The sequence below is a fragment of the Bacillus rossius genome, chromosome 6, assembly GCF_032445375.1.
Source record: "Bacillus rossius redtenbacheri isolate Brsri chromosome 6, Brsri_v3, whole genome shotgun sequence".
Taxonomy (NCBI): Eukaryota; Metazoa; Arthropoda; class Insecta; order Phasmatodea; family Bacillidae; genus Bacillus; species Bacillus rossius.
The window spans coordinates 3,700,639-3,717,350 of record NC_086334.1 but is presented as its reverse complement, the minus strand read 5'-3'; the positions used below and the strand labels follow the sequence as shown (position 1 = coordinate 3,717,350).

General features: G+C 41.5%; 1 protein-coding gene across 1 annotated transcript; it reads right to left on the bottom strand.

The window, feature by feature from the left end:
• Nucleotides 1-385: 385 nt before the first annotated feature.
• On the bottom strand, nt 386-16,710 carry LOC134533373 (uncharacterized). The gene is made up of 6 exons (XM_063370893.1): nt 16,375-16,710; nt 11,555-11,632; nt 11,071-11,505; nt 8,904-9,209; nt 5,975-6,046; nt 386-5,376 (listed from the first exon to the last, which is right to left on the bottom strand). The coding sequence occupies exons 1-6, from the start codon at nt 16,708-16,710 to the stop codon at nt 4,984-4,986; spliced, it is 1,620 nt and encodes a 539-aa protein (XP_063226963.1). The 3' UTR covers nt 386-4,983.
• Between the last annotated feature and the right edge of the window lie 2 nt (nt 16,711-16,712).

The following is a 16,712-nucleotide window of genomic DNA, read 5'->3' as shown; positions in this document are numbered from 1 at the left end:
CTAATTGTAAATGTTATTCTCACACAGCATGATTGGTAAAATGAGTGATCTAATGTAGTTTTTAAGTTTTAAGGGCCAAATGTTATAAATTTTGGTCTTAGCTCAACTTACAAAAAATCGACTCATGACACTTGCCCGAGAACACATGCTTATTGTAAGTCCGTAGTTCTCCGGTGATGTGTAAATGAGTGTACTGGCAGACAAATAATTAAAAATTTAATTTTGTACAGTTACTGGCTTAGTGTCAAGGCAGTGGGAAACTTGAAATCAGGAACATTCAGAAACGTTTAACTGGGAAGGATGTAAATCAAGGCTGTACAAATGTCAGATTTTAACAACATTTTATTCACCATTTTTATAATCACAACATTGTCAACATTACTTACATAATAAAGAAAGTTTTCTTTAAAGATAAATATGAAAATATTTTTTATCTTATTCTTACACAAATGGAAAGAACACATTAATCTCACATTTCTATTTCAATTTAGGATTTCATCCTGAGCACTATTCGTGGTGAAGAGAAATGAGGCAACATGGAAAAGTTGGAAATGTAATTTTTATCTTCATTGGTTTACATGTACACTACCCTAGAGTTTGTCGTGAGTGTCTCCGTTTAAGTTTCTGTGTACATTGTGCTATCCAGTTAGGTTTTATTTACATGATAAACACACCTAGTTACAAATGATTTGTCAGTGCAGAGTAATTTATAGTTAACGTGTTCCACTGGGAATAAAAATTAATGAAAATAAAGGAAAATATAAATTGGCAAATTAAACATTTAACTTTATCAACATTAAAAAAATCATTACTGAAGTTAAAATAAAATAACTTTGGCCCTATGACATACAGTTTATGATGTGTAGAAAAAGTTGGCCGGAACAGGCAGGTTGCTAGTTTGTGTCCTCCGATATACAGCAACACTTATCTACGAGAGCAGCATGGTGATGCTGGTATTTTTATTTAGTTATTTATTTTTTCAACAGGAGGATTGGTGTTGAAATTCTGAATATGCCATGTTAATTTTTAGAAATTTTTTTGCATCATTTTTTATATTGGGTAAAGATGTGTAAAGTTTCCAATTCACATGTTTAGGTCTACATTTTTAAATCTTGCTATTGTTTTCTCGGGCGGAATAGTAAGCTATGTGCCTGCGGCTCATAGTTGTGCTCATCTGTTTTGCCGAGATGTGGTTCGGAGACCAGTAGTGTGTCGGCTGTCCTGTGAAAGGCAGGGACCTGGGGGGGGGGGGGAGGGGAAGGAAAGAAGGGGGGTTTCAGGTAGTCTTGAGTTTTGACTGTAATTTGTTCAGCCTGGTAGTGGTTAATGTTTTTATAGTTGCGAGTTGTGAAGAATAGGTGGCCAGGGGTGGATCCAGGAACGCTTCTCGGGGGGGGGGGGGGGGGGTTGGGGGGGGGGGGGGCTATCGTACAAAGAAAGGCTGCAGTTGCAACACATGTAATTAAAGAAGTCTGACATTGACCTTGAAAATTCATGGTCACAGATACTTAACATTATTACTTTCATACAATATTTGATGAAAGAAAAGTTTCAACACATGATTTTAAGTACTTATGTTAGCATAAATGTACACTCCAAAATAAATATAAAATGAATTCGAGCTGGGGAGGGGCTATAACCCCCTGCCCCTTACCAGTGGCATGTGAGTTGTAAACAATGTAAACTTAAGTAGCATAACAGAAAACTGGGGTAAATGAACTTAAGAACATACGAGGTAAAGACTTTGCCTGCCACATTTTAACAGTTTTCCAAATCGACCCACAATACCATAGTGTGGGCTGTCCTTGGTTATTGTGGGAAACTTGTTCACGGCACTTAGATTGCATAACCAACTTACCACACACACAACATGAGTAACATGTAACAACAGAATTGAAGTGTAAAAAACATTTAGTGAGAGACACAACATGGAACACATCCAAATGTTAAAATGTTTTCCATTCAGTGATCTGCAGGTACAGCATTATGTCAGTTTCATGCAACACACTGAAACTTGTGTTGGTAAGAATGACTGGCACTATCAACAGTCTAGTAGTGTTGTGACCAACTACTGAGGAACATCATGTGCAGAATATTTGATACACTTGAAATTAAACATGTCCATGGGAACTATTTTACTTGAATCTCATTCACTCAAAAATTAGGTATGTGTATACATTAGCTCTATGGATTTTTAATGTAGGTGAGATTGTAACAATAATTTGTTTAAATGGCTCATGTTACTAAGGTTCGAACTTTTCCTACGAAGGTAAGTCATTTAAAAGAGCTGTTTGAAAAAAAAAAACTGTTAATTTTAGTGGTCTTAACTTAAGGCAGGTATATAATCGCTATTAAAGCTTGGCCTTCAACTAATGGCTATTGTCAGAAAGGTATCTAGAAGTTTAATCTGATATACCAAAATGGCTAAACTAATTTATATTTGTACTTGTAAAATTATTTGTCGGTATCCGTTTATGTTTACAAAGTTACTTTTATTACTAATTTGGCTAATGTCTTGTTTTTATTGTACACATAGTTGCTTGATAAATTATTTAAGTGTTGCTTAGTTGATCCCAAATTGTGGATTGGTGGTGGGGAGTTGGTTCACAGTGCCCTGGTTTTTGCTAAAGAAGTGACGAACGTTTCTCTCCCTAGTAATTCTGTGGTAAGTAATGTTCCTCCTTACAAAGTGGTATTTTTTACAGCTGAAAATAAACCAAATCACTGACCAGCCAAGACACCATATTGCTTTCCTTTTTGGGAAAATGATACGTTTCCAAACAAAATTACGCCCCTATTGTGGCAAATGTTACATATAGCTTACGTCTGTCCAGATTTGATAAATGCAAGGTTGTCTTCAAGGGCGTAATCAAGCTCAAAACACAAGGGGTGGGGAGCATTTATTTAATGTAACTCAGCCTCTTCCATGATGAAAAAAAAAAAAAAAAAAAACATAATTATTAAACACAAATTTTTTTGAACAATGTTTTGTAAGGATTAGATACAAATTTTTTCTTACTACAGTTTCTTGCTCCTTTATTAGATTTTTTTCACTTTGGAAGGGGGACAGCTGCCCCTTTGCCACTGGCTATGGCCTTGGTTGTATTCCTTCAAGATAAGCAGGAAACTCTAGTTTTAGTGTTACAATTACGGATGTGTTCATGGAAACAATAAATTCTCTTGTTTCATGAAAATATAAAATTTAAAGTGTGTTTTTTAGAGAATTATAAAACTGGGATTCTACGTGGAACTGTTTAGTGTCATCAAATATTCTACATCTTTTTTGTACAAAGTTAGTACTTAAGTCACACTGAACTTGGTAATGTTTGAAATAAATTCTGGATTTTACAATAGAACTGGTTTTATTTTTAAAATACATTTTACTTATGTGTACTAGACCCTAACAACAAAATTAATAACTTTATAGTAATATAACAGCTCACCATTTACACTGTTAAGCTGCACGAGGAGTAAAACCATCCACGTGGATGTGAGTTTAAGGGAGGGTGCTCACACCGTCAAAAAGGAATAGTTTCTCCGTGAGATTCATGAAGGCCATGTTCCGGTCGCTGCATGAACAATGGCTTGCAAACTTACAGAACGTTGTGCGCACTATTGCCCAGGGGTCCAGTTAGACCTTACCACCTGGGATTTGTCTCTCATGCAGCATAACACAAGGTAAACTGCCCTGTCTTACATGCTGTGCTGCATCTGCACGTAGTCGCACTCGCTTTGTGGCGTCTGCATCGCAAGATCATCTGCATCTGGCACCAATCTGGCAACTGGTTGTGACTTTGTGCGTGTCTAAGCCTACCACAGTGCAAAGTCAGGGCACAAATATTGCATTGCACTGTTAGGCAGCAGTATATCTGCTTAAAGATTAAAATCCTATGAATATATAAATGTTCCATTGAACTCCATTAACTTTAATACATTCTATACAGGTTGACAAAGGTACTTTTCCTGTTTATGGTTTTTATTTGATCTTGAGTAGGTATCTTTTCTAGACTCATATTTTGTAAGTGGCAGAAAGACCATGATTCACATTTCTGGAGTTTGTTTGGCAATAACTGCAGCTAGGAATAACATTTTTGATGAAATCATCATAAGTGAATTTTGTTGTGCCATCCAACATCAGCACATGCGGGCCTTGTGCAGTTGATGAACAATATTGGGTTAGAATCGAACAAATAGGGATTTACTTCCATGACGTGCTTGACAGTGGGAATTAAACTGCGCTCATCCAAAATCCAGGAACGGAAAACAGCTCAAGTTTTGTTTGGGCTCATGTACTATTGCTTAAATAAATCCATAACCTTACACCCTCAAGACTTTCCACACACAGGGATGCCGATGACCGAAGCATGCTCACGATATACAGAGAGAGCTTCTTGACATCCAGGAAATTTGCTCTGATCAATTTAAATCTTGTTGTGGGACATTGCAGTTACAATGTTAATAAATATGTTAATTTGTTTGTAGAAGAGCTGTTTGAAAGATGAAGGTGGAATTGCATCAATTAAAAAAAAAATTCTACATGTTTCTGATCACCGCTTCAAGCCACTAGTTCAGTTCTTTAAACTATGATTTTCGAAGGCAGGAATATTGTCTCTTGGTAACAACACTATTACTTCGGTTGTGAATGGCCCCGAATGTGGCTCTCTGACAGGGCTGGGTTGTATGGCCTGGTTTCGCCGTTGTCGACCAGCGACGTCCGGATGTTGGTGCACGGGGAGAAGGGGGGAGGGAGTTCGCGCTCTCCGCTCACACACTCACAGTGGTAGGACACAGCCAACTATCTGGTCAGCTGAGTGCGGTAGAGGGGCTGAGGCGGTGACCATGCTGGGTTGGTGGCCCCAGCCTCTGGTCGCTGCCGAAGCTCTAATACCCTCCCAATCAACAACAGGGAGTGATCCCTAACAGAAGAGAACTGGTGCGATACTCCCACACTGTTGGGAGGGGAGCGTTGAGAGATGTCGGCAGTCAGGGCAGGAAGTGCGACGTGGGGAAGCGCTGGCGCTCCTGGGGGCGCGGCACCGTGTAGCGCGGGTGGAACACGCCCAGCGCCGCCTCGTTGGTGGAGGAGGGCGGGGGGTTGCGGCGGCGGCGCGGCGCGGGCAGGCGGAACAGGCCGTGCTGGGGCAGGCGCGCCGGGTGGCGGACGCGGGGCCAGCGGAAGGGCGCGCACCCCTGCAGCTGGGGCGACTGGCGGTTGAGCAGCCAGTAGAGCAGCGGGTGCAGCGCGGAGTGGGCGTGGCCCAGCAGCAGCGTGAAGGGCAGGAGGGAGCGCGCTGCGGCCCGGTCCGTGTCGCCGGCCAGCAGCTCGCACAGCTGGCAGGCCGCGTGGGGCAGCCAGCACAGCGCGAACACCGCCGCCTGCGCGCGCACAGTGCAGTCAGTGGCCGGTTCACTATCCAGTACCACGTAGCAACTGTTATCTCGCTGTGCTGCTACAGGTACCACTTTATAATGTGCGTCATTCCATGACAAATATAAAAATGAAATTTTTTTTTGCTGCATGATTTTTTACTCCACCAAAACTTAGTTCGTGTTCACAACTACCTTTCCTAAGAAAAACCCCTAATTTATAAATTTTTATTATTAATACTTTCTGAAATATAGCTAATTTTCTTTTAAAAGTATGGTGTAAAAACCATCATTCTGGGGTATTTTTTTGATAGGCCATAAGTTTTGTATGTTAAGAGCTATACACCTCGTACACATATCATCGGAAATCTCATTGAATGTACCTTCTTTTTTTGGCTTATTGACATAGGATATTTTTTGCAAATTACAAATACTTTCAATTATAACACTTCAATCAAATAACATAGTAGTGATAGAGTTTAAAATTTAAGGTTATGAAATTTTGGGGTGAATAGAAACAATGAATGTTGGTGTTTCTGTTCACTCGGCACAAATGTGTGACATAACCTCAGTGAAAAATATGTTACAGGAAAATCAAAACATTTACGCAATTATATATTATTGACATCTCTTCATGGGTGAATATGTATTTAAAAAAACGTGGATTGAAACTGCACAAAGAAATGTTGTGTCGTATTTACATGTAAAGTTTACAAAACACTCGTAAACACAACAATTATAAATCCCTCATCAATTTTACAAGTTACAGTGCTAACAATCACTGAAACTAAATTTCTTTTTAAAATTTACAGATTAGCCAACGTGCAAAAGAATTATTAACCTCTTACTGATACATTTTCCCTTCATTATGAAATAGCAACAAGTTTTGTTTCTGTTCACCCCGTTTGATGGTACTTTAAAATAAACCTAAAATAGTTGAGTGGTTAGACCACTCACACCAATGAAGCGAATCTGTGTCGTTTCACTTAAATTTTTTTTAGGATAGGTACTTGTGGGTTTTGTAGTAGACAGTGGGTTTTTGGGGTTCTGTTTCCTTCGTCAATGTTTACTGTAATGCTACTTTTTAAAATTCTTGTCTCTACCTCATTGTTCACCAGGTAGAAAATTTTGTAAACACAACCATGGGGGCAATGATGTTACAAGTAGTGTTCAATGGATGACGTGGCCTTCTTTGTCGGCACTTAGCCCGCTGCCCATCTGCTGTGACGTCAGCTCAGATTGGAAGCTTGGCTTCGAGAGGTCGAAGCAAGGTATAGAGAGAATCGGGATGAGGGTCGACGAAAAGGCAGAGGTCAGCAGTGAGCATCGGAAAATAGATGCTGAACTATTTTAACTTTAAATAGTGACTGTGAATTATCAAAAATAGTTATATAAAACCATAGGGGTATTTGAGGCGTGTGTGGAGCCTATATACCAGTCCGCGTTAGGCATAAAGACAGGACAGAAGGGGTAAAGTACACGATTGGCAAGCAACACTTCACTTCATTAATTTTTGGTGGTCTACAGCGGTATGCCAATGGCCATAGGTTCATTTAATTTCGTATTCAAAGCCTTTTTCATTATCATATCATCGATCAAATTACCGTACGTATATGAACACCCATGCCTTACCCGGGACTCGAACCTAGAACCCCTCACACTGTAAACAAGTATGCATCCCACTACGCTACGGAGCAAGGAGTATAGAAATAGAGAGAGATTTCACTCCCAGGTTGAACCTCTTTCCTTATTTTTTTCTCGGATAACTGCCACTATGTAATGTATTAATACCAACAATCAGCGTGAAATAAACCATGCAAAAATGTATTTTAAATACGTATTTTATTAATGCATAATGTTAAATTATGGTTTTAAAATAGTTTTCGAATGGTTTTTTATTTATTAAATGTATGTACTTACAAAAATTGAATTCAATGTTATTGTTTAAGAAGGTAATTTTGTTTGTCCCAATACCGCAGGATTTAGGGCTCCATATTGTTTAGGATCTAGGGTGTTTTTTTATTCTAGATTAATGGAAATAATTTTAATTCCGCCTCCCCCCCCCCCCCCCCCCCCCCCAATTTTTCAAAATTAGAATCGTTCGGAGAATAACTTAGGTTATCATCTATCCATCAGATTAATAACTTATTCTGAAGTGCAATAAATACACATAACCTAACAACTCCATGTTTACTTGTAGATTGTCAAATATTTATTTTGAACTAAAATTTTTCACATCGTTTCTAGGCTTAATATTTTCACAGTGCGGCACCCAACATCTTCTTCCAAAAGTTTTATTCTTAACTTTTTCCATATCAAATTTTTAAATAACTCCAAGTAATACCAAATTGAGTTCGTTTCAAATTCAAACTATAACAGTTTTAAATTTTTAAACGAACAGTGACACCAACACCTACATTCAAAATATCAACGAAATAATGTATTTAGAATGAATGATTTTAAACAAGTAAACTAAAGTAAATTTTGAAAATAAAATCAGATTCCTTCATCAAAGTCAAATTATTCAATGTAAAATTATAAAATTATTTAGTTTAAAATAGCTTTCTCACGTTGACACAAGTCTTTTCCAGTCTTCAATGAGCCATCGTAGGCCCTATCTAGTGACTATCCCCTGCTACGGAGGTAGGCTCTCCCAAATGAAGACGTAAACTCTCTCAGCACCACGAAAAAAAAAAAAAAAAAAAAAAAAAAAAAACACAAATGATGAATTGAATCCCATTCTCTTAGTCAATTTTTCTTTGTTTTTCTTTGTTTGTTGACCATATTCCTGTTATGGAATATACTTAACTTTAAATATTGTAATGGTAAAAATATTATTAATTTTTTAATAAAAAAATTGTTTGAGTGATGAAGTAAGAAATTAATTAAAGATATTTTAATCAATCCAAGTGCTTTGTCCACGTCCACTCAAAATCATAAATAATGCTCGAAGCTCGACAGTACAAAAAAAAAAAAAAAAGGAATAAAAATGGTCGAGTTTCGGCAGAACTGGCCTATTCCTGGAAACAATTAGCTCTAGCTCCAAGAGTTACCCAGTCACCACCTGCTTATAATTACCGCGCTGGTTAAATACAATAGGTGTAAGATATTTGAAAACTTGGGACCCGTCACGGCGTCACAACCTTATAGCTTCTGCTCGTGACATGGGTAGGGGAAGGGAAGGAGAATCGGTAGGGCTCGCTTACTCTTTCCCTCCAGTGCAGTGGCCGGTGATAGCAGTAAGACACACAGGCTTTTAGCTAACCTGCTTTCAGATAAGAATAAAATGGTTGCTAAGTGGAGGGGGGGGGGGGTTATAACCCCTAAATCCCCCCCCCCCCCTTTTGGCTACGCCCCTGTATATATCCTGCTGACAACAGCAACTTTTGCTTAATTTGTGTTTTTTGTCTTTTGGTTTTTTGTAGTTTTCTTCTGCAGACATGCATGTGGTTAGCGATGGCGTATGTCCAAAAGCTTACATCAAGTCATGCACTCCCATTGCTCAAAGACAGTTGATTGGGGGAGGGGTGAGTCACCTGTAGGTAGAGGAGCCGCGCGAGGCGGCGGCGCGCGGCGGGCGTCTGGCCGCCCCCGGCCTTGGCGAGCGGCGGCGTGGCGAGGGGCCGCAGGCGGCGGTTGGCGCGAACGATGGCGCGCTCGGAGCGCGAGGCGCGGCGCGCGCGGCCCCGCCCCCGGCACGCGGGCAGGCGCCGGAGGCGGTGGGGGCGGCGCGGGGGCGGCGCGGGCGGCGGCCGCCGCAGCTCGTCCAGGTCGGCGCAGATCTGCAGGGCCAGCGCCTCCTCGTCGGAGGACGAGTCGCCGCCGCAGTGGAAGGGGATCACCTGCGCGCGCCCACTCGCTTCTTTATGTCTCTACATGTCTCTACGTGTCTCTAGATGTCTCTAGATGTCTCTACATGTCTCTACGTGTCTCTACATGTCTCTAGATGTCTCTACATGTCTCTACGTGTCTCTAGATGTCTCCGCATGTCTCTAGCAGTTATATCAATGGCATGAGGTGTTTCAGTTTTTGTTTTCTTTTCAGGTTTTCCAAATGTTATGATGTATTCAGGCAAGTAAAAATATCAAACATGCATATAGCTATTACGTCATTATATTTTACTCTAGTTAAAAAGTCAATGCAATGTTTCTGTTTTTTTTTTTAATTGAGTTATATCTCTTTTTAGATTTTCCAAATGTTTTGATGTATTCTGGCAAATAAAAATATCAAACATGCACATAGTTCCAGAAATGTTAAGTCATTAAATTTACTCTAGTTAAAAAGTCAATGAAATGTTTTTTTTTTAAATTCAGTTATATCTCTTTTTAGGTTTTCAAAATGTTGGAATGATTCCTGGTAAATAAAAATATCAAACGGACTAAAAGAAGAAGAAGGAAAAAACCAAACACATGAATCTGCCAATAAATCAGGGACTTATTAAAATCTTTTGGTAATACACCCAAGCCATTCCAGTTTGTGATACATTCTTTACACGTCATTAAATTACGTCATTAAATTTACTCTAGTTAGTAAGTCAACAAGAAGATGAGCGTTAGACGTAAACATAAAGAGAAACAGAGAACAAGTATTTCAGTACTCGCCAGGGATGTGTACACATCTAACCTCGGTATCGAGCAAGTTCATGTGTTATCATGTTGCAAATACACTTATAACACGGAATTCGGCGACGCAAAATTTAACGTAGAATTCCTTAAAAATAATGCCGAGTGTGATAAATATGTGATGCGTATTTAAACTACATTTGTAGACGCGGAACACACGTAGTTTCCGCAACCGCCGCTAGAATTCTCTGCCGGAGCAGATACGTCGACTATCGAATCGTTCGATAAAATCGAAAAAAATTTGTGGGGAAAAAAATAAAGCCCGGCTTTGATCCTAACTTTGGACGAACCATTTTATTCATATACAGCCCATTTTGTGAAAATTCATTAAACAGTTAATATCATTAAGTTTCCTTTAAGCTTTGTCAAGTTAGTTCGCGCTATCCGCCACAGATGGCAGCATCGTTACATTCACGATACCAATCCTACCGAGTGCCGTATGCGTATACCGAGAGAGGCAGCCATCACTTCACAGACGAGAGAGCTACACTCGAAGTTCCCCGAAGTTCATGCTCGCTTTTTTTTTCCGTTATATCTAATTGTATAAACCGGTGTGGCATTAAATTTTGCGGTCGATTAGGATAGGTTAGCTACATTATAAATACTTTAAAACATTGTGGATGGTTGGTTACATTAGGTAAGTATAGCTACATTAAAAATACTGTAAAATCACTTTATGGTTGCTTGGCAAATAACCTTTTTAATATGTAGCTATCCAGGGCTAGGAAACCGTTTACATGATTTCACAGTATCTTTAATGTAGCTATCCTAACCAAATCAACCGTCCACAATGTTTTTAAAGTATTTATAATGTAGCTAACCTAACCTAATTGACCATTAGTTATCATGAGTTGTCCAAAATAAACATTCACGGACACACGGCAAACGAAAAATATGGCGGCGTACAAATAAATACCGTTGCCTTGTTTATGGTCTTTCCTTTTATCAACACCGCCATATTTATTTACAATGAACAAAAAAAAAACCCGAAGATGCAGGATCGGGAGTTGGCTGTCTGGTCTGTGAAGAGAAGGCTTCCCGGGGAAAGGAGCGGTGGACGCCAGGCCGGGAGGCGGCTGACCTTGGACGGGCCGTCCCCGGCGACGCCGACGCCGCCCGCCACGAGGATGACGTTGCGGCGGCGGCGGATGACGGGCATGGGCAGGGGCAGCTCGCCGCGCGCCGCCGCCGCCGTCAGCGACACCTCGCACAGCTTGCGGCCCACGGCCACGTGGCAGGCGGCCACGGCGGCGGCGGGCCCCAGCCACACGGCGGCCACGCGGCAGGCGCCGAGCGCGCGGCGCGCCGCCCCCGGCGGCGGCCAGGCGGGGGCGCACTCGGCGCAGCAGGCGAGCGCGGCGGCCAGCAGCGCGCCGCCCCACGAGCCGCCCACCAGCAGCGCCGCGAGGTGGCGGCGGTGGCGCAGCTGGGTGAGCAGGCGCGGGTGCTGCACCGAGGCGTAGCGGTCCAGCGACAAGGCCGCGAGCGCCAGTGTGCTGGCGGCCACCGGCGCGCTCTGCGGCACAGTCACAGTCACACGTCACACGTCACACGGCACGCGTCACACGGCACACGGCACCAGGGGCGTAGCGGTCCAGCGACAAGGCCGCGAGCGCCAGTGTGCTGGCGGCCACCGGCGCGCTCTGCGGCACAGTCACAGTCACACGTCACACGTCACACGGCACACGTCACACGGCACGCGTCACCAGGGGCGAAGCCAGGGGGGGGGGGGTTAGGGGTTCAAACATCCCCCCCCCTTAGCACCAAATCTTTTATTAATTTCTTATTCATCACTCAAACAAATTTCATATTAAAATTAATAAAAAATTTACCATTACAATATTTAAATTTAATTACCGAAAACTGCTAAAATAGCACTATTTTACACCTTAAAATCCAAATTATCCCGCTTTAATACGGGGGGGGGGGGGGGGCGCATGCTTCTTAACACCCCCCCCCCCCCCCCATACACAAATCCTGGCTACGCCACTGCACGTCACAGGTCACACATTACAGTCGCGCGTCACGCGTCACAAACTCTGCTTACAAGTAGTATCCATGGCACCTGAACATCCACACACTGTGCTTGTTCATGCGCCAGGTTAAGTTGTTATTCTAGGTTACCACTACCTAACGATTGTGCCCCCTGAACGGCAGGACATCCGCGAAACGTTCGAGTCAAGAGGGTTGTATAACACTCGGGTATTGACAACTCCTACAGCTACAAGAGGATCGCTGGTAGCCACGTGCTTTAGTGACAGCGAAGCGAACGGCTATTGGTCGCTGATGCGGTCATCCGCCGAGGTCCGTGGTTGGATACGAATGATGTCATTTTCATTTCCCCCGAGTATAAGTAGGGGTCTCCTGATAAGTTCGATCGCAAGTAAACCTAACCCATTTCTCCTTTGGCATCTCTTGAAGAGCTGCTACAGGAGAGATAACAAGGTACACAATTATTTTAACTTAACGACCAGAAAAAATTTCTTAAAATGTTTTCGCTATAACAAAATCACTACGAATATTTCGTCGAAAATTTTCTCAAATGTGAGAGGAATAAATCAACCTACACGATTACTATACATTCTCCGGATACTTTCTCTTAAGAAGTAACCCTGCGGGGATTATTTGTTATTCGGCGAAAGTATCAGGCTATATATAATAAGGTTGAGGGAGTTTAGACAGACTTATTTCGACCAAGATTATTATAAATGTTATTTGGGCTGTAAATAAGAGGATAATATATGTTATGTAACACTTTTTAAACATTTCGCCTCATTATTAGTTATTATTTTTTTAGTGAAATAACATATTCTCTTTTTAACAACTTTTAGTAAGGAAGTTAATATTTCCGTATTTTGAAAATTACAAGACTATCGACACATATCACTCCCGAAATTATTCGTGTAAAGTTAGTAATAACTACTACAATAATTTTTAGCACAAACATTAACCGTGCAGTATTTATTCTATAACATTTCAGATAAATCACTATATGCATACTGCTTTGGTTCATCTACTACCGATAGTTCTCTAAAGTCACTGAAATCACTAGAATATGTAATCAATAACGTAAAAGAGTGAAAACACACGCTATTTTAGCTTATAATCATAAAAAAATTATAGTGTCTGGACATACCTAATTATGTCCTAGCTTTTGCAATTTGCTTTAAGATGACGTGTCCGAGCGGGTGTTATTGTGGTGTCGTTTATATTTGTGCACCTGAAATAGTTTTCCTCTCATAGAAACTACAGACTGGAGCATGTTACTAAATATAATTCTGAAACAGGTATAAATAAAGTTACCATACTTTCTCTTTTTATCGTGGCATGTCCTCTTTTTGTAGCTTCGTTAACATGCCGAGCGGGTTTTATAACAAACTAACAACTGTCTTCGTTTTTCACTGAAGAGGAAAAAAATATTAAAAAAATATAAAACATGTCCTATATTTTTTTAAAATAATTTACTTAAAAAGACACACATCAGATGCATTAAGTACCTCTTGATTCTGAAAATAACCATAATTTTGCTTCTAGGCCCTATGTCATTTGGTTTTACAGTTATTTGTTCATTTATTTTAAATATTAATTTTTGATCACAATATCCTTTTTTGTACACTTGAATAAACAATAGGCTATGAATGTTAATATTTTTGCTAATAAGTAAAAAATCACGTAGCCATTAAATATTTAATATATTTGTTTTTGATGTCATTTGCTTTTAATTGTTCTTATTTGTACTTACAATTTGGTGACTCAAAGTATAAAAACTTGCAGTGATATTACTTATGTTCTCGTGACCCTAATTATGTACATAACTGAAATTTAAAATTATAGAAGAAAGTGCCGAGGTGCTCTCAGAAAAATGCAAATTATTTTTATACATACTCAATTTCCTACATAACAGCTCAATAGCTACAATTATTTTGTGAACTGAACAGAAAAAACGAATGTTAAAGTTAGTAATATTATTTGGCCTATATTTTTAAATTGAATTTACTTGTAAGGTTGGCGCGTGTAGGCTCTATCACACAATTTGTGAGTATTATTAATTTATTGTATTCCTAGCCTTGTGAATTCAAACTAATACGAACAATTTTAATCCATGGTAAGTCATGTTTGTTAGTCCATCGGACGTTAATACATGCATGAAACTCGTTATACGAATAATTTTCCAGCCGGTATAAAAGTGTGAATCAGGTTATATTTTACACTAAAGGTGTTTGCAGTTGTGTACAAAGATGGATTGTATACATAACTGTGGACGTAATTTGAATACAAATGTTGGGATCATCTAGAATTCACCCCTCCTTCTTTAAGCCGGAAAACAAATGGGGTAAGCGTTCCTTTATGCTGTAGGCGTGCCTGTTGCAGGTGTGACAGACGAGTTGGTGCAGAGGAGGGGGGGGGGAGGGGGAAGGGGGTTGGTGAAACAAGAAAGTAGTAATTTTTTATAGCGCTGGGCGACAAGCGCCACAATGGCCTAGGTGTCGGCTAGGTAATCAATACGTGGGTTTGCGGGGGAGGGTAGGAAAAAAAAAGAGTATTTTCCGCTGGAGGTAAAAAAAAATTTGAAAGGAAAAAAAAAGGCGGAGCGAGAAGCTAAAAATAGTTCTTCCCTCATTTCCCCGCCGGGGAAATATAATACCTGGAGCAGTCGGGCGTGGCGGTGTCTGGTAGGACAGCCCGGGCGACGGGAATATGCTGCAAGGTCTCTCACGAGTGGGCAGTTCGCTCATGAGGAGGTGAGTGGCTCTGAGATCTACAGCCACCTGTCGCTCAAGCATCTACTGGCCCCAGCCCAACATGTTCAACAATGGACATCCTTGATTAACTGTCTCTTTTTATGCTCAATAATGGACTCTTCGTTGCCTCTCTCTTTCAGTGTTCAACAATGGACAAAATCTGTCAAGTATCTCGCTTAAAAGTTCAGCATGTTTACCGGTGTACCGTGACTCCGGGAACATGTGTGTTCCCAATACTGGACGTGCCTAGCCCCTGATGTGTCCGCAACCAGCCATACACCACCTATATACCGCGCGCTTCACCCTTGCGAGTTAGGCAGCCCGCTGTAGTGCAGGGGCGCCGGGTGATGGAGGGGGGAGAGGGGAGGGGACTCGACAGCGAAGAGGCGGAAGTCGTGGAAGAGGGCAGCGAGTCAGCGGAACTACTTGTCCTTGTCCTACATTTCATTTCATTTCTATTGTTACAATTAATTAATTTTGATACATTAATTTTCAATTTATTTCGTTTAATTTGGTTGTATTTCAATTCCATTTGTTTCGTTTCAGATTATTTCGATCGTTTCACTTTGATATGCAGAGTTAGGTAACATTTTAGTACATTTCAGTTTTTTTTTCTTCTTCGATTAATTTTGTTAGAATTCGTGCATTTGATTCATTTAAATTCGATTCAAATTAAAACAGTTTTATTTAATTACAATTGGTTTCCTTTGTTTCTGTTTAATGTAAATTCGCTTCATTTAATTCAATCAGGGAACAACAAGCTGAGAAGCTCCACTCAAACGTGTGACGTGTTGGTACGGAATGCACGTTACCACTGGAGTCACGATGATATCACAAACACAAACACACAATCGTCTCGCAAGCTACACAACTGACACTCGATGGATGATCAATTTTAAATAAAAACAAACAGTATTATTTGGATAGTTCAACTGATTAGGTTTTTCCTACTGTTTAAGTAGGTTTTTTTTGTAGTGCGAATTTAATTAAAAATATTTACAACAAAGTGATATTTATTTAATACTAAATTAATATAACTTTGTAATAATATTAATGATTTAAAGAACATTACGTAGCATTAAAGATAATATTTATTTACATTTGTTAGCACATGCAGTAAAAGTACCGCATGAAAAAGTAAAGTACTCAGTGCAACATGTCGATAGGTCATGCAGTAAAAGTACCCAGTCCAACATGTCGGGAGGTCATGCAGTAAAAGTACCCAGTGCAACATGTTGGGAGATCATGCAGTAAAAGTACCCAGTGCAACATGTCGGGAGGTCGTGCAGTAAAAGTACCCAGTGCAACAGGTCGGGAGGTCATGCAGTAAAAGTACCCAGTGCAACATGTCGGGAGATCATGCAGTAAAAGTACCCAGTGCAACATGTCGGGAGGTCATGCAGTAAAAGTACCCAGTGCAACATGTCGGGAGGTCATGCAGTAAAAGTACCCAGTGCAACATGTCGGGAGATCATGCAGTAAAAGTACCCAGTGCAACATGTCGGGAGGTCGTGCAGTAAAAGTACCCAGTGCAACATGTCGGGAGGTCACGCAGTAAAAGTACCCAGTGCAGCATGCCGGGAGGTCGTGCAGTAAAAGTACCCAGTGCAACAGGTCGGGAGGTCATGCAGTGCAGCACGTACCTGCAGGAAGGCGGCGGCGCGGCAGACGGGCTCGGCGGCGGCGAGGCCGGGGGCGGCGGCGGCGGCGGCGGCCACGGAGCCGCCCAGCGCGCACACCAGCAGGTCGGACACGCACACGTTGAGCAGCAGGTGGTTGCGCATGCGCGCGCTCTGCTGCGCGCACACGCATGCGCAGAGCACGGCGTTGCCCGCCACGCCGACCAGCAGCAGCGCGCCGTGCAGCGCGGCAACCAGCGCGGCGCGGGCGGGGTCCGCCCCCTCCACCGCCTGCTTCCCCTCAATCCCCTCCATCCCCTCCATCCCCTCCTCCGCCGCGCCCGAGGAGGAGTTCCACATGC